The sequence below is a fragment of the Ptychodera flava genome, chromosome 9 (assembly GCF_041260155.1).
Source record: "Ptychodera flava strain L36383 chromosome 9, AS_Pfla_20210202, whole genome shotgun sequence".
NCBI lineage: Eukaryota > Metazoa > Hemichordata > Enteropneusta > Ptychoderidae > Ptychodera > Ptychodera flava.
Window position 1 is genome coordinate 22,165,800 of NC_091936.1, and position 21,983 is coordinate 22,187,782.

General features: G+C 38.7%; 2 protein-coding genes across 2 annotated transcripts; one reads left to right on the forward strand and one right to left on the reverse strand.

Annotated features, from left to right (window-relative positions):
• LOC139140358 (uncharacterized) lies at window positions 1-3,868 on the reverse strand. The gene is made up of 4 exons (XM_070709561.1): window positions 3,619-3,868; window positions 2,049-2,238; window positions 1,176-1,361; window positions 1-771 (listed from the first exon to the last, which is right to left on the reverse strand). Exons 1-4 carry the CDS (start codon window positions 3,689-3,691, stop codon window positions 672-674), a joined length of 549 nt encoding a protein of 182 aa, XP_070565662.1. The 5' UTR covers window positions 3,692-3,868; the 3' UTR covers window positions 1-671.
• Window positions 3,869-7,428: 3,560 nt separating this feature from the next.
• LOC139140359 (putative GTP-binding protein 6) lies at window positions 7,429-16,605 on the forward strand. Its single transcript, XM_070709562.1, is given in 7 exon segments — window positions 7,429-8,348; window positions 9,184-9,362; window positions 9,365-9,412; window positions 10,306-10,514; window positions 13,983-14,131; window positions 14,798-14,956; window positions 15,946-16,605. Coding segments are annotated over 7 exon segments (1,431 nt in total). The 5' UTR covers window positions 7,429-7,794; the 3' UTR covers window positions 16,079-16,605.
• Window positions 16,606-21,983: the final 5,378 nt, after the last annotated feature.

Sequence of the window (21,983 nt, forward strand, 5' to 3'; positions counted from 1 at the left end):
TTTTCAAGAATACTTAGTTTAATGAAATAAGTCACTTAGACACATATAAGATTTAAAAACTCCAATTAAAAAGTCCCATACCCTTTGACAGTCTTTGCTGAGTGAGAGTTTTTGTTGCAGATCAAATAAGCGGGTCGGGTTAACTCCGAATGGTGCATGCTGGGTGCCACGCTGTCCGGAGGGCAGTCGTATTTGCTAGCTTGATCCTTTGTGCCAGTAAATGTGGAAATTCAGACACAGTACCACTCAACACTCCTTGGCGAAGAAAAATATCTACTTTTTTCAAGAAACGCACTTAAATAAGTTTCGAGATTCCAAAGTATTATAGCAATACACCAACTGGGAACAAACTTTCATGTCGGCAGAAGAGTGAATTCGCGTGTGTAGAAAAAATACATGCCTTGATTTTCGTTTTTCTTAAAAGAATCTGAAAGTGTTGCCAATAATATCAAATGTCAACGGCAGCATCTATATACAGTTTTACTAGGTTTTTGTTTTTGTCAAGTAAAAAATTAAGTTTACGATAGTAAATGATAGCTTGAAAGTAAAATATTAGCTAAACAATCTAATATTTCCGTCTGTTGCCGAATTTATTGTCATGACACTTTACAACAATGGTTATGTTCGTGCATGGCCACCATGCCATGTAAAGTTAGAGATCGATTGGTGGATCACATCCAGAAGGGGTCAATTGCTTCTTGTGTGGGATCCAGTACATCGGGTTGGGTCTGGGTCGGAACGTCGTCTTTCTTCATATTTCGACGACACCTCCTGGAAATTCATAAAAAGGACACGGAAAATATTTAGGATTAAATGCAAAACAATAAAACGGGAAGAGACGCTATGGGTGTGAAAATGAGAGACATGATGACAGCTATGGCGCTGAGAGAGAGAGAGAGAGAGAGAGAGAGAGAGAGAGAGAGAGAGAGAGAGAGAGAGAGAGAGAGAGAGAGAGAGAGGGGGGGGAGGGAGGGAGGGAGGGGGATAGGGTGGAGTATCGGTAAATAATAATACATTTGTTCTTGGTACAATTTTCGAAACAGTTACCCTGTATCGTTATACTTGATTTCGAAACGGGGTAGTTGGGTGTTCCCTTAAGGGAATTTTGTGCAAAAGTTTAAGCGTTTCAATTTCGAGGCGCATATTGCCTTAATGACTGTATGGCTGTCACTTACTTGGGACAACACGTGCAGAAACATATGGCGTCGTTGAAGATATCCCACCATCGACGCAACCTCTTTCTGATCGGTTTGAGGAACTTCACCGTGTCATCGCGGCAGTAGGTCCACACCACAACCAATGCGAAGAGAACACCAAGCACTGAACCGATTGGTACCATAACAACCACCAACATGTTCATTCTGTTGAAAGTGAAACCACTCGCTTGTGAACGTGATTTCATAGTGTTCGTTACACGGACACATACATATAAACTGTCACCAAGATTATCTGATGGACTTTTTGTTTTCGGTCACGGGTATATTGTATGCTGGATGTGGTAATGTTGACAGCATAAACTGACATTTATGTAACTGTGCAAAATGAACAAAGCAGCTGAAAAAGCAAGGCTTTTTGTTCCTTTATAGCATATATTTGGTGGTTCTTACAACTGGAAAACCAATATTTTGTTTTCGCGTAATTGACAGTACTATTGCTGACATTATGCCTACAAAGCGGTTTGACAAATGAAGGATGATGGCAACTCGCAATGCAGTTAGTTGTCAGTACATTAATGACACAATATCTGCTGGGGGTTAGAGGAAAAAAGCTTCAAGTTGATGATTTATGAGAATATCGTGTAGTCTCTGTATCCAAAGCTGCAGAGACGGTGTTGTTTTCCTCAGTGTACACTAGCTAATAGGATAAGAATGTCACAAACAAGAGAAAAATTACAAGGAAATTATTTTATTATGATGTATCATTATATTTTTTTGCTTTTGTGTCCTGTCACCTCTTAGTTCTCGAGACTATCGGACAGCCACTTTAATGATCTTGTTGCAAGTCTAACTCAGAGCGCCCTCACAGCTTAAAGTATGTCATTTACTCACTGTGCTGCGGCTCTGGCGGAGTCGTCCTGGCAACAGGAGTGATAATTGCCGTCGGCATCTGGTCTGTCATTCCAACAGCAGTTATTGAAATCGTTTGGGGTTCCGTCTGGGAGATTGTCGGGACAAACATGCGAGTTTCCTGGGTCAGTGGCCGGGTGAGCTTGATTAATGGCACATGTGGTTGAAGAAACTGGACGGGGAAGAAAAAGACAACATGAATTAAAGAAGTGCTCCTTTCAGCATGTTCAGTGGAAAGCATTTGAATTGGGAGGTGTTGGAACTAGGAACTCACCGTGACAAATTTCTGAAAATGAAGTCGAGAACAAACAGTATATGAACACTTTTCATTCTCATTCTATTACTTAATGTACCTTGTGTATACTTATGATAGCTGTATAAAAATATAAGCTTAATTTTCATCCTGGACCATGAGATGTCAGTTTGATTTGTGCAACATCTGATCTCAGGATTGTAACAACAAGACAGTCCTTCTGCAGAAATCGTCATGTCGAGCAATGGGTTAGAAAAACTAACGATACCACAATGCTTCATGGACATCCACTATAAATATCCACAAATTTCGCCGATAAAAGGTTACTAGTATTTTCACGTTTAAGGGAGCAATGGCTGTCACTTTTGATGGCACAGTAATTTGAAAAAAACAGGGCAAGATGAACCTGTAAAATACATCAAACGTTAGAGCTAGAGGAACTTAATTTAGCTGGTGTTGCTGAAACTCTGGAAAGTAAACCTGGAGCCATTCACACAATACCGTATTACGCATTCGGATCATCGATCAGTACACTTGGAAATTCAAAATGGCCGCAAGTACGGACCAGGTATAGTCTAATTTGAGAATTTTCAGCTAGCAATGGGACTGGTATTTTCTTATTCAGTTTTAGAGGTGAGGTATGCATCAGTACAATTTGAATATTATACACCATTTACCTGTTCAGAAAACGAGTGTCGAATGTCCTTACCGTAAGCCGGACACGCACAAGCACTGTTTACACATGATACCGAAACATCATTAACACTGACAAATTAATTCCTACAGTCCTAGAGACAATCTGCGGGGTACGACAGGAATCAGAACTTTTGAAACTTTCAACCACGCTCGTATAAACCATAGAAGCAACCACAAGTTCCATTTTTCTGCCTTTCTCCATCTTGTCGGCAGTGAACCAATAGCAGTTGTTGACAGAGACCTTGACCACAATGGGTATATATGAATTTTTTTGAGACTAGTGGATCTGAAATACTAACTGTCGATTGGTGGACGACTGAGCATACGCGTTTTAGAGCAGATGTTAAGGGACTAAGGTATAGATTCATGGGACTTAGTCGTACAACTGCTTAATTCGTATAACTTTGTCCGTGACACCACAAAATTCCCTCAGTGAATTACTCTGACAAAACAGCCCAAGTATGATGTATGTCTGATACAGGCTTCCGTGTCGTGCTAAAGAAGTTATACATTGACAAGTATGACTCGATTTAGTCGAGGCACCAGCGAAAAGCCATCGGAAGAGATATAAATAGGATTTCAAAAATGTAAGTGAATCCTTACCTGGTTTGAAAAATGGCGACGTCGCGAGCAGTACACAAAGTGATAGAGTGTACGTTTTTCCATTGGACACCATGGCTAACCCTTACCAGGTGACCAGTCTCTGGATTTCACTTTTGTTCACTAAAAATGTAGGAGGCGAGCACTTTTGGAGTCGCGCCTCGCTAGTTTCAGTTGTCTGGTGACCTTCTATTGCGTCGTTGTCTTGTCGACACGTTCAGCGAGAAACATTTCTTTAGTTCTAGAGCTTTCCTTCAATAATCGATAATTTCGACTGAAAACAGATCTTCCTCAATTGTTGTTAGAGATTATGCTAATTAAGGCATCTCGTACCACGGGCCTGACTTTATAGACTTGGTTCAAGTATGCGATTTAAATCATCTATGAAGTTTCCGTGTTTTTATGCTCATTTTATTCGATGTTGTGTGGTAGGAGTTAGCGCCGCACAGAATAGTGATGTTGTTAGAACAACTTATGATGGCGCGTCTCAGACCTAGTGCGCAGACTCCATGGCGAAGGCAGGTAACCATATCAACATGAAATAAAAAAGACTCGTCAAGAGTTGCTTTGGTAGGAGTTATCGTTTTACACGCATCGCCTTGGATCAAGTCTATCTGACTCCGACACATGTGTACGCTTTCTGCAGTTGGACTTGGACTGTTAACTGGGGTAAAATCTGATTTCTTATTGAAGTCAAACTCCAAGTACATATATTCAGTTTGAAATTGGCTTTAATTTCGCATCTGTAACAAACAAATCTAAAATAATCATTTTTATTGTACCTTTAAAGGCAACTGTAACCTGCCAGTACATACATTCCTGTTCACGTATTAAAGTCTCCGGAACACAATGGCCTGGTGATAACGTATATTTTATTTTCTCATCCTAACCATTAGCGATAACATTGCACATCTACTTTGAACCTGAAAGATACTCAAAAGCTACAAGCACTTTTTACAGTGTCAACTTTATCGATGCATACATTTACAGGTCACGGGCTCAACATCACAGTATGCAAACGCCGCCGGCCGGCAATGGGAGCACAGGGTGTTGTCTAAATGTCCGTCCCCAGGGGTGGGTAGGTGTTTCGTTGTATTGCTAATAAAGATATATTCTACCAACCTTTGGTGTTTTGGTCTTAAACTTAGCACTGCCCTTGACAATCTTGCGTTAACGTTTTATCAACATGCTGTATCTATTATCTGATGAGTTTGAGTGCCTAATTGGCCAAAGTAAGCAAGGGTAAATTACTAAGCTGTGGACGCTGTCACCAGATTATCACCGGATTAAATTTGACAAAGTCAACAACGAACGCGCCAGTAAGGTATAACTGAAGATACCTTACTGGCGCGTTCGTTGTTGACTTTGTCAAATTTAATCCGGTGATAATCTGGTGACAGCGTCCACAGCTTAGTAATTTACCCTTGCTTACTTTGGCCAATTAGGCACTCAAACTCATCAGATAATAGATAGGGCAGTGCTAAGTTTAAGACCAAAACACCAAAGGTTGGTAGAATATATCTTTATTAGCAATACAACGAAACACCTACTCACCCCTGGGGACGGACATTTAGACAACACCCTGTGATGGGAGACTGAAGTAAGCCGGGCACTTGAAGCCAAAATAGCTGTATCCAAACATTAGATCTTATTGAAATTTGGTGCATATGCGCATACAGCCCAGCAAAGCATACTGACTTCAGTTTAATTTAGGCGAGAGTTTAAGAATGAAACTTGCTGTGAGAAAGACAGCGACAACCCTGGCCTGATGGTGTCTGCAGAAAAAATCCAGTCACCAATCCATGGTGATGACCTCCTGTGGTACATGGCCTATTGTTCCCGTGTTAGCATTGATATCGTTTGGTTCAACTTCGTATGCTTCTTCCTCTCGCCGACATTGTCTGCAAATCACAGGAAATATGAAGTCTGTTTTAACTATACTTTCTCAATGAGACTGGCCTGATAAGGCGTTTGCTGCCTTAGACGAACACGGTAAAAGGCCTAAAATATCAAATATGACGTATTCCGTCCCAAAATCACCTCTTTAAATCACCTCTTGTGTAATTTGAGGGGAATGCGTTTAATTTGCACTGATACACTTCGGTCGTTGCAAATATGCGATGAGCCATCACATGTAAGCAATGACCGTAGTGCACTTCAAAAAATTGCGTTTATCCAACGTTTTAACGCAACTATGCTAGTGGTAAAGAACGTTATATCGCTCTATTGATAAATGTGCAGTCTGGTTTTTTTTTCATTTTACTTACTTGCAACAGCATGAACAAAAACAGATAGAGTCCAAAACCACGTCCAGCCAATATCTCACTCGCTTCTTGGCGCTCCCTATGAATTTGAAAGTGTCCGCTCGACAGTACCAGAAAATGAATACGAGTAATATAACTCCGGCTGAACTAGCGCCTACAATAATACCGACAGTTTTGAATTGCTCCTTCCTGTATTTGAGAGAGAGAGAGAGAGAGAGAGAGAGAGAGAGAGAGAGAGAGAGAGAGAGAGAGAGAGAGAGAGAGAGAGAGAGAGAGAAGAGAGAGAGAGAGAGAATAAAGTATATAAAGTGAAACTCGAATAGCAGACATGTTGAGTACTTGAATGGAGTGTCTATGTTTATACATACTCACCTGGTAAGACGCGCAAGTCTAGTATTAATATACGTTCACACATGTACATCTATACGATACATTCATCAAACTTTCACATACTCACTTTTCTTCGTCTCTGCATCCGCACTTTGGCAACAGTGATGGTAATTTCCGTCAGTGTCTGGTCGATCGTTATAGCAACATTCCGTGTAGGGGTTGGGGTTGCCGTCAGCGTCCTCTTCCGGGCACCAATAACTGTTACCGGCCTTGGTTGCCGGGAATGATTGGTCAATGGCGCATCTCGTATCACCTGCACAACTTAATTCTGAAATATTATGTTAGCCACTGACACTTTCTTGTACAGGTGAACTTTTGTGGCTGCATTTAGCGAAACAGTGACTTATAAAATGCCTGACTTACACTCACTGAATATGCATATTGACCACACTATGTTTCCGCGAGCCTCATGTATTTTGGAAAAATTACACTGTCGCTGCATCAATTGTCTCTGATCATCTTTCATGTCGAAAAAATGTACAGAGGGCGTGTGGTGAGTTTATCATGATGGGCTTGGGCTCCTGACTCGCTTCGCTACCCTAGTACCAAGGCAGAGCCTCTTTTTAAATGAGCATTTGCCGTGAAATGGCAAGTCCTCCCGAATTTTCCGATATCTTAGTGCCTTGAAAACCAGTGAAATTATTATCTGACTTACCGAACAAAAGAATAAAAAACAACAAAAGTGATGAATGTTTGGCATAGCGGGAAATCATCATTTTCCTTTTACCGATAACGCCTCCGAAGGGAAATAGTCAAAGTTGTGTCTTCGCTTTCTCAAAAATATGCTGTTATATCTGACGTCTTAGAATTGTTCAAATTTGCTAACATGATCGGCCACTTTTTTAAGAAAGTAAATATTTTCAATATTGAAGATCTGAAATTAGGGCCCCGAAACTGAATTTAGGCGCTCTGTCCGTGTCTTTCCTATCGTTACAAACGGGTTTACGCTTTGTGTGTGTGTTCATGGGCCAGAAATCAATCGTTTTGAAATAGACTTGTCGAAAATTAAGTCATTATTTATTGATTTTTGCTAATGACCTCTGCGAAACCTTTGTGTACAAACAGTGGGAACGAACAGGTGGTTGAATGAGGGCGCTGTGGCAAAGGAAAAACTCTGAGAAATGTTAACACGAACAACCATACGTGCTGTAAACACAGAACATGGCCGCCTTCATAGATGAACTCGGCGCTCGTGACATGGTAAGCCTAAATATTGTAGACGTACAACATTAAAAGAGACCGTAGTCTACATTAAGAAAGCATGTCACTGCGACTATTCAGACGGTTTCTTAGATGTAATAAAATATGCTGCAAATCCAGACATTTCACACTGTGCAGCGTAAACCAGACACCGACAAACAGACTGCGACACGTGCGATGGATAACTGTGATAAACAATTCAGCGACTCAGGACTACTGATAAAACCTATGTACGGACTATGGCGTTTTCCATACACCACGGTGGGCCGCCAACCCCAGTTTCGGAATTATTTTCACCAGAAACATTTCCAGGAGTTCATGCACTATGACACGAGACCTGGGCAGGGGTTACGATGAAACTCCCTTCAAGTTCCACGACGGAGACTTGGATGTAGAGTTTTTGAGTGAGGAATACATCGAAGACGATGATCTGCGATCCCACTACGATTCACATCACGTCACTCCAGTCGACGGACACCGCGTCTTTGTCGTCCAACCTAACGTGAAGTGGGGACCAAAGAAACAGAAGTTCACCACGGGCGAACTGCAGCTGCAGGAGGCGATCGCACTGGTCAGAACGCTGAAAAACTGGACAGTTGTTGAGGCTGTCGCCATATCCCTGAAGAAGCCAGATGGACGGTTTGTGTTTGGGAAGGGCAACTTTGCCTCGCTCACGAAACAGATCAAATCCAGGCCAGACGTGACTGCCGTGTTCATGAGTGTTGAAATGTTGACTGGTCTTCAGCATAAAATATTGGAAGACACGTGGGGCGTGAAGGTCTATGACAGATACACTATTGTTCTGAACATTTTCAAGGAGCACGCAGTCACTAAAGAAGCAAAGCTACAAATTGCTCTGGCTGAAATACCGTATCTAAGGTAATGGCACATGTAACTTGGTGAAGCAATACAAAACATGAAACAAAGTCTAGGGCCAAATATGAAAAGGTTTTGATTCTCATTCTTGCACATCAATCTGGACTAACAGCATCAGCCTTTTTTTTCATATTCACTTGCAAAATGTACCTGCTTAAAATGACCATGTGTTACGTAAAGCAGGAAATGTAACATTTGTTATCTGTAGGATTGCATGCAAGCGAAAAACAGTTCTGAATAGTTAAGTTAGCACCGTCATGATGCCAGATGTCAGCATTACTGTTGCATATTAACACATTTGATTTTTTGTCAGGATCTGGATCTCATGAGCTAAAAAAAAATGAAAAGAAAATCGAAAAGTGCATCGCCTCATTTTTTGCAAAAGACCGAGGATGAGAAACATACTTGTCATTTTTTTGGCCTGAACCTCTCACCCCTATTTCACTGCATACATAGAAATAGACATATCTGTATTCTACCTCCATGCTTTATTTTAAGTTCAGCCGTCCTATCGAAACAATGAGATTCAGCAAAGTTTGATGGAGAAGGGGTAACAGCTTTTTTACAGTAGTAAGAGTGGGCATGTTTCTGGTAATCTGTTAAACACCACAAACAACTTTAAAGACTCACAGTTGGATGACCTGTGACCATCTGTAGATGAATGGCTCTGAAGGCTAATTGTTGGTTCATTTTCTATAATTTTGTATCCCTTTTTTTGAAGTCATGATTAAACTTGCTGTACGCAAATATCTTTGAGTAGTAATCCCTGAACATTTGTTTCTGTCATACACACTGTACTGATGAAAACTAAACTGAAAAGAGAACTGTTCACCACCAGATCCCGGTTGAAGGGGATGGTGGCAGACATGGACCAGCAGAGTGGTGCTCAACAGTACATTGGAGGGAGTGGTGAGACACTGATGGAACGGCAGAAGAGACTGCTTTACGAGAGGGAGACTAAGATAAAGAAAAGATTATCAAGACTGAAGAAAAGGAGAGAATTGTTGCGGTCAGCGAGAAGAAAAGGAAGTTTCCAACTGTATCAGTGGTTGGTTACACAAATTCAGGTATAATCATAAAATTTATTTTGATTGAAAAGGTAGTGGAACAATGCATCAAAACTGTTGACTCTATATCAACAGTAGTGGCACAAGCATGATCAGGTATCGGTATTATTTGCAGCAGATGTTTCATGTTATACTGCAAAATCTGATCAATGGTCAGAATCGGCAATATGTTTATGCTGTAGACATATATTTGACCAACCTTTTGTTTATACCGTATGAATGAGATGTATCAATGCCATCTTGGTAAATGCACAGTGCCATGGGACTGACTGACTTTGTTGAAGGCGAGCACTAAATATTGCTGAAATTTTGTGTGCTACGCCATGAGCAGCTTACTTGAACTTACGCCCAGAGCACCACTCAGTCTGTTACAAAGTTCTATGCAGTTACCAGCATTGTGTGAATGCATTTGTTCTCCATAGATTCTGGAGGAAAGGTCTTCGCACAGATGTAACCACGTACTTGTCCTGGCATATGCTTAGGTATTCACTGATAACAGTATAATGTTTTGAGAATAAGTACAGTGATTCTAACTATCACTAACACCAGATGTTTATGTGATCAGGAATTTAAGCACATACTACAATTAATTAATGGTTGAAATGCCTTGACGTCCCCTATTGAGACAAACACTTCAAAGTTCAGTAAAGAGCCAAGCCAGTCCTTTTATATGGTTTACAATCAGATCAACAAAATGGTCTTCAGCTCAGGCAAAGTTTAGTGATGACGATGCGATTTTGTTTTTGTGTACCAGAAATTGAGCAGTGATGCATCCAGTCAGACCATGTGTACGTATACCGGTAGTAACGGTACTCAACATGTGTGTCAGCACTCTGTAGGGAGTGTCTTTTCATCAATCAAGGGAGCATTGTGTCTTCTCTCATTGTATTTAGGTAAAACAACCTTAATCAAGGCACTGACAGGTGACACTGACCTACAACCTGAAGACAAGCTATTTGCAACCCTGGATGTGACATCTCACGCTGGCACACTGCCAAGTCACATGACTGTCATCTACGTGGACACTGTCGGTTTCATCTCAGTGTTGCCTCATAGTCTGATCGATGCCTTTTCGGCGACACTTGAGGATGTCATTTTGTCAGTGAGTATTACACATGAATTCCACTGCTGTACAGCTCTACTGATTAGCTGTGACATTAGAGTTCCATCATCAATATGCAAAAATAAACATTTGTCTGAAAAATTTGAGTAGACTTTGGAAATCAATTTTACAAGAATTGTGAAAACAGTACACTGATACCACTGATGATGTTCTGAATGAAATTGAAAATAAATATATACAAAGGATAGCTGTAATGAAAACAGTGTGCACAAAAACAAAATTTGTCAGAATTTTTGTTTGCAGTGGCAAAATGTTGTGCGCACATTGCTGTATATTTAGTAACAAACCTACAATTGCAGTTAGAACCAGGTGGATTCATTATCAAGGTTGTATGGGTGCTATAAGACTGGAAAGTTTGTCTGCTCTTACAATCGCAAAAAAATGTCAATACTATTGCCATTGAGCTTTGGCCAACAAATCTATCATTGTCTATGTACATAATTTCTAGGTAATGAAGTTTCTGTCCTTGAAAATTTTTTGCCTATTAAGGTAAAGTGCGACAAAGTCGGACGCACACACGCTTTAGAACGTTTCCGCACAGATTCAACTCCAGCCTTCCGCAAATGGGTTATTTTGTAGCATGTATTTAACATCACCTGTCATTGTTGAAATTGCGCTTTTACCAAAATTTTTGACCTAGTATCTTAGAAATACATGTGACCTATAACCTTGTCATATTTTGACCCCTAGGAAGCTGGTTTTTATTCAATATGAGCAAAAATTCACATTTCTCTCGCATTTACATGGCGCATATTACCCATTCACCTGGAGATATTGTAAAAAGTAGTGTGGTGACACCCTTTTATTAAAAGTGTAAACTAAATGGTATTATGTCAGGAGTTTATTCGCCAAGTTTGGTCAAAATGACACCATTAAAAGCGACAGGAAGAAAGTTTGAAAATTATGTAGTGATATAATTCGATATCGTCATTTTGTAATCGATACTTATGTTAAAATTTCTTCACAAACATCATGAAAACTATACATTCGATAGATATGGATCTTAAGTCTTGGTATTTATTAAAATTAACTCATTTGCTAAGCGTTTTATAATTGCTTTCTTTAGTTTAAGTGAATTATATCATTTTTAGCTCACATTTGGTTTTACCAATGTGAGTTTATCGTATAGGCTGAAGTCGATGGCGTCTGTATGTATGTGTGTATGTATGTATGTATGTATGTATGTATGTATGTATGTATGTATGTATGTATGTATGTATGTACGTACAGTATGTCCGTCAACATCAAAAACACGCAAACCGCTGCACGTTTCAGCTTGGTATTTGGTGTGTAGATGCATCCTGGGCTATAGATGGGATTTTGTTCAAATGAAGTCTGCATTGCCAAAATTATGCAAATGAACTTACAAAATGTGAAAATGGTTAAGAATTAATAACTCAAGAACCGCTGTTTTGATTGCTTTGAAAATTTGTGTGCAAGTACCTTAGGTAAACCTTATACAATTTTATGAATATTGTGAAGATATCCTTAATTTTGTATTTTTGCTGAATTTTTTTGTGATTTTTTTCATTTTCAGTAAAAATTCTTCTTCTCTGAAACCGCCAGCCCAATCGCTCTCAAATTTGGGTTGTCTCTTTGCAAGGGTGTTACTCTTCTAATTTGTTGAAATTATGACAAAATTGGGAAAATTACTATTTTTGTGCAATTTTGTCATTTTTGGTCAAAAAATCTTAGACAGTGTTTCCTTTTTAAAACCCCTGGACAGACAGCTTTCATATTTCGTACACAGACGTACAGAGATGATAATAGTTAGATATGTGGAAATTGTCCTGAAATATAAAAAATTGTATTTTTAAGACAATATTGTCATATTTGGTCAAGAAAACTTTATCTCAACATTATTTGTTTGATAGCTTTGTAATTTGGTATAAAGTCCCTTGTTTGATAGCTTTGTAATTTGGTAGAAAGTCCCGAAAGATGTTATTAGATAAATTTTCTGCTCAAAGTGTTGGGAAACCCCAAAATTTGTATATTTTAGGTACTTTTCTCAGTTTGTGACCTTAAATGACCTACACCAACCCAGGATATGCTGTGAGACAATTTTGAAGGCTGTGAACATAATTTTGTCATATTTGGTACCAATTGTAGGAAAATGTGATCCAGAAATCAAAGCTGAGGTGATTTTTTTCATTTTGGACCAATTTTTGCAACTTTTCTATGTAAGACATACAAAAACTGATGAGAAATTTGGATCCAGGATAATTCCAGATGTTGTAATCATCACCCACAGTGGAAGGCATTTCAATATCTGTAACTAACTTAAGTGCTGTTTACATTAGAATGATAACACTCATGGCATTAATTAAAAATCTCCAAGGTTGTAAATGTACTTCCTGTCATTTGGTCTTATGTAATACCAAGGGGTGGAACATTTGATATGCAGGAGGGGGTAGGGTTTAGAAGATCAATGATGTAGCATTACTTTTTTACCAGATCCCTTGTGCATTTTTGCCCACTCCCACCTTTTCTTTTTATCAAGCCTTCTCTGTTTTTTGTTGTTGACATTTGCTTATGTATTTAGGATCTGCTTCTCCCATTGCTATAGAAGTTGATATGCATGTTCCTAAAGATGACCTCCAGTACCTAAGTTGGAGACCTTATTTGCTTTTGTCATTCTTGTTTTTCCTGGTTTAAATATTTCTCGAATGGACCAATTCAAACCGAATGTGAGCACATAGTGTCCTTGACGGTATTTTTATTTATTTCTAACGACGCCATTTTAACGTCCGTTTCCATGGAAACGAGCATGGTGACTCCCGTTTTTTATTCAGTTTTTGCACTTCGTAGTACTTCGTAGTACTTCACCTTAAGTATTTTTTATTTATTATTTCAGACACATATTTCTGTAGCTAGTCTCAGATATGGATAAATTTTACCAAAATTCACAAAGCCGTAGAAATAGTGATACTTTTAAATACTAGGATGAATGGAACTTCCGTAATCTGATCTGTAATGGATTGTTATAGAGGAAACTAGATATCATAGATTTAACACATGATGACTGTACATGTCCATTATTTCAGAAACTGAAAGAAATTCAACAAAACTTCCTTTTTTATGTGCATTCCCTCAGCTTGATATTGACAGCATTTTGAATAGACAGAAGGTCACCACAAGTATCAACCATCTGCTCCTTTTCATGCAGATGGGAGTGTCATTTTCAACCTGTTCAAAACAAACAAATTTCAATGGCATTTCATAGATATCAACATATGTCATCAAGTCTTACCTGTAATTTTATGAATTCCGAACAAAGAATGTTTCTGGTCAGTGACTAATCAAGGCCTGTAGCGAATGCACTGTGCTGAATGGTGCCAATCAAGTGGTGCAAATTGCATAATTACATTGATTACCACAAGTTCAATTGACCATTGTGAAAAGCACAGAAATTGAATCTTTTGTATTATATTCATTTTTCCCTGAAAGGACTTGATTATCCACATCTGTGACGTCAGTCATCCTGACTTCATGGCCCAGAAACATAACGTCCACAGAGTTCTGTCGGACCTGGGTTTGCCTGAAAACTTGAAGGAGAACATGCTTGAAGTTGGCAACAAAATTGATCTGCTGGAAAGGTGAGAGATTTCGCATGAACATGGAAGTGTTTTCGCAACCAGTCATTGAGAGTAAAGAAAATGTAAAGCAAACCTCCAAATGAGTTCACTCTGGTGCCTGCCATCTGAACCACTTCTCTGCCAAGTTTTATACAGCTCTGCTTGTTTTCTGCAAGCAAATTGGGCTGAAAAAAAAACTACTGGTAATACATGGTATGTCATTTAATTACTGTAAACTTTTTAGCTGTTTATGTTACTGGGAGATAAAGGTTCATAAACTGAGCTTCTATATTGCAGCATTTCCTTAAAAGTTGTTGAGTATATTTCCATTTAAGTGCTTTAAATGAATTCTTCATTAGCTGTCTGCCTGCTGATAGGTTTTCAGAGAAGATAAAGAAAACAAACACAATCTTAACACTATTACAAATAAAAATATTATATTTCCAACAGAAACCAAATCAAAATTGAGCTTATATTAATACACTTGTGTTTTTTGTCTGTGTTTGTTTATTTCCCTGGCTGGCTGGTAGGTTTTTCAAAAATCCAAGGACGGCAAACAAAGAATTACTTAAAATGGCTTATTTAAAAAAACCCGTTAAGTTACTAATTTCAAATGCACACAGTTACCAAATGTGATGGTCAATACCTTTGATTTATTGAGATATTTCTCATTCATATGTTTGGCAGACCTGTATCTAATGTACAGGACAGTTGTAGCACCATGGTATCTGCACTGAATGGCACAGGACTGCAACAACTACAGGAAGAGATCCAAGCTAGGTTACTGAAAGTGACAGACACTGTGCTGAAGACAGTGAAAATACCCATGAATGGACCACATCTCAGGTGAGAAACAAAATAAAACCATGAAATAAAGATATTATATATATTGCCTGAATATATGGGTTTATGTGCCCGAGAGCAGGTGACAATTTGCCCGACGCCAGGAGGGCAAATTGTCTCCTGCTGCGAGGGCACATAAACCCATGTATTCAGGCAATAATATTTTTATTACATGCCTCTTCACAGTTAATGCTATATGACATTTAGTTACATGCAGGGCCTTTTCAAACAATTTTACCATTATCGACCAGCATCAAACAGATTTTACCGAAAGTCAAAATAGCAGCGCGCATGGATATTTTACATCTAGCATTAAGCGTCTACTTTGACGTCGAAAATGTCGAAGGGCTTCACTGGACCGGGTAACCATGGAAACCGGTCAGTACATTGTTCACCGGCCCGCTAACATCCCGGATGTTCCTATTCAAATCAATGCACTGATTTGCACTCACATCGAGGCATGTAATAAACACCACTTTTAACTTTTTTTTTTGTTTTTTGGGTCTATGTTGTTTTTTTTTTTGGTTTTTCTTAATGATATATCATTAATTTCAAGACAAGTTTTTAGTGACGTCACACTTTACAGCTAATTGATGGCACAAAATAGTAGAAATAATTGGAAACTGCCCACAAACATTAGCCTCTTTATTATGCTAAACTTTTTATTTCATTTCTGGGTGCATAAAATACTAATCCACAGCAAGGGTTTAGCACCAAGCACTTGATTGAAAATTCGAAAGTACTGTCAATCAGTTATGTGCAATATTATGTTGAAGTCAAACAGTTTCATTCATGTGGAAGTTGAACCATGCCCCTTTCACTGTTTTGAGGTTATTTCCAACATCAGATAGTGACTTTGGCTGAAGAGTTCAATAAATTCTCACACAAGATATTGTGTCACACTACTTTGTGGCCTTTTGAATGATTTTCTTGACTCACAAATGTTGCAGTTTCATCGTGGTAACATCAGGTTCATATCATCTGCTTCACAGTTGGCTGTATAAGGAAGCAGCAGTGCAAAGTTCAGAGGTCACAGAGGACGAAGAACACTTGCTGGTTGATGTGCTTATGAGTGGTGCCGCCTACGGCAAGTTCAAGTCAAGATTTGGAGACCTCAGTGTTTGAAGTGGCTTGTAATTTTTGTTGTTGTTGCAGAGTGACAACAAAAGATCACAATGGAGTGCGCAGAAGGAACAACTCTGTCATTTGTTTTGTGCTGGGATGCTGATTCTAGGCCATCAACAATTCAGTCATCTCATGCAAGAGAAAATGCGTGTATATCAGAGTTTTGTCCAAGATGTTACAGTAAAGGAGGATTGTGTCCCCCTTGCTACAATTACAAGGGATTATATTTAGAGGGGTGAAATCTAGGGCTTCCATGGAAATTGTTCATTTCATAGTGACCTGTTTTTCTGTGAAAATGTGCCACCAAATCAACTTACTACCACTACTGAAGCACTGAGAATACCATCTGTGAAAGGTTTCTCAATGATTTATTAGAGCTGATCGTGTTCATTCTGAAAAATGCAATGAATGACACCTTCGTCAGGGGTAAAAACAGTACTTTGGAGGGCACATCATGAAAATGACAAAATAAAGGAATGCACCAAAATTGCTATTTTTGGTCATTGCTTATTAAAATTCACTGGTTACATCATTGTCTGACTGTTAATAGGTCCCATCAAGTGTACATGGTCAAGTAGTGGCGTGATTGAGTGTCATCCCATTGCAGAATTAATCCCCTTTCAGTGTTTGACAGGCGAAGCATGGCTTGCCAAATTGCAGGAATCCTGCAATCCTGATGCGTAAATGAAACACTGGTATGTTTTGAGCAAAATCGAATATCTGTATAAAACTGCTTAATCTTAGGCTCTGATAAATTAGTGGGGGTGATCTAGTCATGGCAGCAGAGACTGCACCTGTTAAAGTTTCGATGGGATTACCTACGGTCCATGCTTCAAAGAATTGCCCCTCCACTCTTTGTGATTTCCTGATTATGAACTTCAACTTGCTTCAATGTTTGGTGGACATTTCAAATCTACAGAACCAAGAAAACTCTGAAAGCGGCCTTATTTAACTGAGCCAAGTCGATACAAATTGATCTGTACATTCTCTTGTCTATAGGTTTTTATCAGTTGCAAAGCAAGACATTTACACTAAGCTGTAATACAGATATGACATGAAATCATCTGCCACACTCATGCAAGTCTGTATCACAGTCTTTTACTGACAGTGGTTATTAATGTATAATAAAGTAAAAGTGGATCTATATCTACAATTTTTCATGTCCAAGTACTAGTATTTTGTGATTGGTATTTAATACCTTCAGCAATGACTCTGAATGCAGTGTATTGTATCAGAGAGTGACATGGTCATGTCAATTTTGAGCAATTATTACATGATCAACATCACTGTGTGACTGTAAATCATTGTGTTTTGCTTCATACATTAAATGTACATAGCTACAACAATTTTTGCTTGAAGTCTTTTCATAATGGTTGGCTCTGCGAGATGAGAGAAATGCTAACAGAATCACTGATTAAGTACTTGTGTCAAAATCTCAGAAAAAATCTCAATCATTCAAATAAACAGTACCAAGACTATCAGTGACTTACGCTTTTAATATCAAGAACAGCATTTGTCAATTCTTCATGCATTTCAAATATTAGAATTAGGGTAGACTGAATGATCCATTGCTCAAGGGTGCTATCTACGTTCCCCTCCCTTAGCCCCACACCATCTTCAGAGGAGCATAGAGAGAGCCCTGAGTGATGGATCTTTCTGTTTAAATCAAGGGGTGCTTGTATGAGATTAATAGAATCTCACACCCCCAAGGACCTGGGATCAGATTTCTCACACGAGTTGGGGATATTTTGTCTCACACGAGCCGCAGGCGAGTGTGCGACGAAATATCCCCAACGAGTGTGAGAAATCTGATCCCAGGTCCTTGGTGTGTGAGATTCTTTTTCTCACATGACCACAAAATGTGTTAAATTCATATTGGACACGTACAATATTATCAAAAATCGTGACAACTCTGTCGTCTGCCGCTGTACTTTGACCTGCTTACTTTGTAGTTCTAGTCCGTGTGTTACTCGTCGTGCCATTGGATAACATTTTGCGCGTGGAACACTGCTTATCATCCAATCAGAGGTCGTGTAATATTTACTGCAGAGTGTGGGACGGTTTCTGAGAGTGTGGGATCGATTTATCCCACACTCTCGATCCCGCACTCCCAGCAGCCAGGAATGTGAGAAAATACCATCTCCTAAAGAGAAATTATTTCAAACCACACATATATGACTGCCTGCTTACACATCACTACCTTACCCTCTAAAATAAACAGAACCAGTCTATTTTGACAATCAAGAGATTGTTGATACCTGAGAAACCTTGACCTCGGCTTAATATTTGTGGTTTTTCTCAGCACCACCTCCTCCCCAAAATCCATCCACAAATACACATCTGAATCCATGACAACAAAACTCACCACGATGGAAAAATTTTGGATCCATACAAATTTATTTCAGCGTTTACCACAGATGTAGTCTGAAAATACATTGGTTCTGTTTTCAAGTGAGTTCTCATAAAACCATGCCTTGAGTCTCTGCCAATTAACGAAGTTACAATTGCCTTTTTGAAATGCTCAGTAATGACTGATGATGTATGTAATCGGTTACAAGTCATACTGTATGAACATGCTTATAGAACGAATATATACAGATTATGACATGCATATATTATTGTGTTAACAATGGTATTATATCACGGGTTATTTCAGATTACATCTTGCAAAGTCCCCGATTGGTCAGTGTCTTTGGAACTAGCATTAACCTGTTCACCCCTAATTCCCTGTAAACAGGTCCACAATCACCACTGATAACAATGGGTTTGGGCCAAACCATGGTGGTTAAAGGGTCACAGCAACTGAACACCAGGTGCATGAATGGTGTAACAGATGAATTGATATACCTTCAACATCACTGCTTCTCACCTCTATTTCACACTCTAGGCACTGAAATAGTGTATAAATTCAACAGATGAATGCTGAGTATATCTCTCAATGTCAAGGCTGATGAGAAAAGGCGCACATCTCTGGCACTGTGAACACTTTCACCTCTAAATTTTCAAACAACCCTATTGTTTTCTGTGGCAAAGTTTGGACGTGTAATGAGTGAAATGGGGATGAAAAGACCGAAATTGCGAAATCTGTAAAAGTAGCCGGGGATCAAAATGACAAAGGTACAGTGATATAATTACCAGGGTAACACCATTTTAACACCACTATATGCATGTTCATATTGTCATTGATTGTGAGCAGAATCTATTTACAAACATACTGTAAGGTACATCAAGCTAATACAAAACTGATAGTCAATGAAATATCAAAGGGCAAACCTTACGACCAACACACTAGTACCAATAAGTATATCAGAGATTACAAAACTGAACACTTCAAGGTTGTTGTACACTATTCTCTAACAAAATTTTCAATAAAGTTTCCAAGCTACAGTATATGTAACTAACAACAGAGATATCCGTTTAAACAGACATAAATGGCTACTTTCTGCATGCATGGCGTGAAGTTTTAGTAATCTGTCATGGTTGGTAGTAAACAGCTGAAACAAAAAGTTCGCAAGCGAAAAAAGTGTTCCATCATAAAGTTTGTCGACGTCTGGTCTCTCTCAATTCGCTACGCAACTCAAATGTGATATACCGTATGATTTCCAGCTTTGAAACCTGCAAAGTCGGGATATATCTTTCTTTATTTCGCACGACAGATTGTAGAATTCTCTCTACCCAGCTACATTACTAGTCCTCCCATTATTCTTCCCGTTCAAGTGCCCATATCATACATAATTTTTTAAATATCATCGCAAATATGAATATACAGTATCCACAAATACAATTATAACTCATTGCCAGAATTTGAAGATACAGACCTTTATACAATTTTCTACATTTTAAAACACATACAACATTTCACGCATCTACTTTACACCGGGGAATTCACCAGGTTAAGTTAACAAGCAGCTGATCTGGTAAAAACACATCAACTAAACTATACCTGCAGTTGCAAAGTTCTTAATACACATGTGTTGAGGTATCAAAAGAAAACTAAAGTTCCCATCATTGGATTATATCTATACAATTTTACAATTCTGACATCACTGGGTTACAATATTACAATTTTTATAAAACACAAGTGAAATGAACAAATATATAGATTTTACAGTTTTAACAGGAATGATTTCTCAAAGGACTTGCAAAGCCACAAAGAGGCACTTGCATATGGATGGTATCATTGGCATATGTAATCTTTTAAAATGCTTCATGCATCCCCATTACGTAAAATGATATCAAAGTTCGTGAAAAGCAAGGTTGTATGTTGTCATGGTACTTGTCATCCATGAGTGCTGCATAGACAACATAAACTGCTGAAAACTACAAACTATCGCTTAACCAAACTCACCACTGATTGGTCATTTACTGGTAAAATGAACTATGTTGGCAAGATTGAGCCAATCGGAGTTGAGTTTCAAAGCCACTCGTTCCTGTCTGTTGAACATCGAAGTCAAATCTGCTGTAATGGTGGGTAAACACTTAATAAGGTGTATTTCACAGCACAGAAAACATGATTATGTATGATTTGCTCTTTGGGAAATGCTAAAACCACAAATGGGTGAAAAAGTGCCCTAAATCGTCTCTCTTTTCAAAAAGAACATGATACACATTTTCTGAGAAACCAGAATACCTGGTACCTCTCTTCCATTGCTGTATATTTTGTCATTTCTGAAACACAACTGACAAAGATGAAATGAACGGATCATATACAGGTGCAGAAGTCAAGTGTATTGGCAAGATTTGACATCCACACCAAAAAATACCCACTCATTTTTTCTTTGATATGTACAGTAAAATACTCGCTGGCAATTCCTACACTAATGAGTTATTTTTGAAACACAAAACAACAGTTGAAAAAACAGATAGGCTATCTTTCCATAAAGATTTTTCCCAAATGTTTCATCAGTAAGTTTTTTCCTATTACAATAAGGTACATACTGGTATGGCTGATATCACTCAACATATTTCCCGGTAAGTTTTGCTTCGTATGCCCGGCTGCAATAAATATAGATGGAGCTGCTGGTGCCTGATGTTGGCAACTCTTGCCACAATAAAATCTATTAAACAGTCTATGCCTATACTAGAAGTGGTAAACTGTCGATAAGGTCTTGTGATTACTGAAGTCACACGTCAAAACATTTCAAATGCACTCCTGAAAATGCAAAAGCTCAAGGAATGGTAGCTGGGAGTGTACAGCCGGAGAAATATGGTCTGAGCCACACAGCACCACAGAAGTTCTACTATCAAGGTGTTAATAAGGTAAAGCAGTATAAAGGTGTCTGGTGAGATTGCGCACTCTGCAAATGCTCCTAAAAATTTCTGAGCTCTCATGTTACTTGCTTAGGTTGTACCATTACTGAATGGAGCTCTGTTCTGAGGTACATGTTTCCGCATTAACCACTGGCTAGACCCGGATTTTGGTCAAATCTCACTTTCTGCCAAAATACATAGAGAAAAAAAATAAATTCTTTGGCCGGCTTCCTGAGCTTTGGAGTTCATGTATATAAGGAAAGGCATAAACACAAAAATCTATCAACCTGATAAATAAAAAACTAAAGCTATGCTACAAGCCTGCATTTTTGTGTGGGGATATTCGGATATTCTACCACAACTCAGACAATCCATTGTTGTAACTGACCATTGCACCAGACATTTTTATTTCAGTTTGTAACTCACACTTCAAGATAACTGAAACCGCATGCCGTCTGTGACGGACAACATTCTGTAAAACATGTACAGCAAACAATATCAAAGTTTTCAACCTGAACAGAGAAACCAGAATTTTACATTTTGTTTCCTTCTTCCCCCTAATATTGTCCCTTTCACCTTCATTTCCCTGTCTGATGGTCCACTCTCCCTATCAAAAATAATGGATTGATCCAAAATAATGGATTGATCCAAATTT

What these genes read in the sequence shown, in the direction of transcription:
- LOC139140358 (XM_070709561.1), bottom strand. Translation starts at nt 3,691, where the DNA reads ATGGTGTCCAATGGAAAAACGTACACTCTATCACTTTGTGTACTGCTC. An exon ending in TCCGCCAGAGCCGCAGCACA is followed by an intron (nt 1,362 to 2,048) that starts GTGAGTAAATGA and finishes CACTTTCAACAG; the next exon opens with AATGAACATGTTGGTGGTTG. An exon ending in TTCTGCACGTGTTGTCCCAA is followed by an intron (nt 772 to 1,175) that starts GTAAGTGACAGC and finishes ATGAATTTCCAG; the next exon opens with GAGGTGTCGTCGAAATATGA.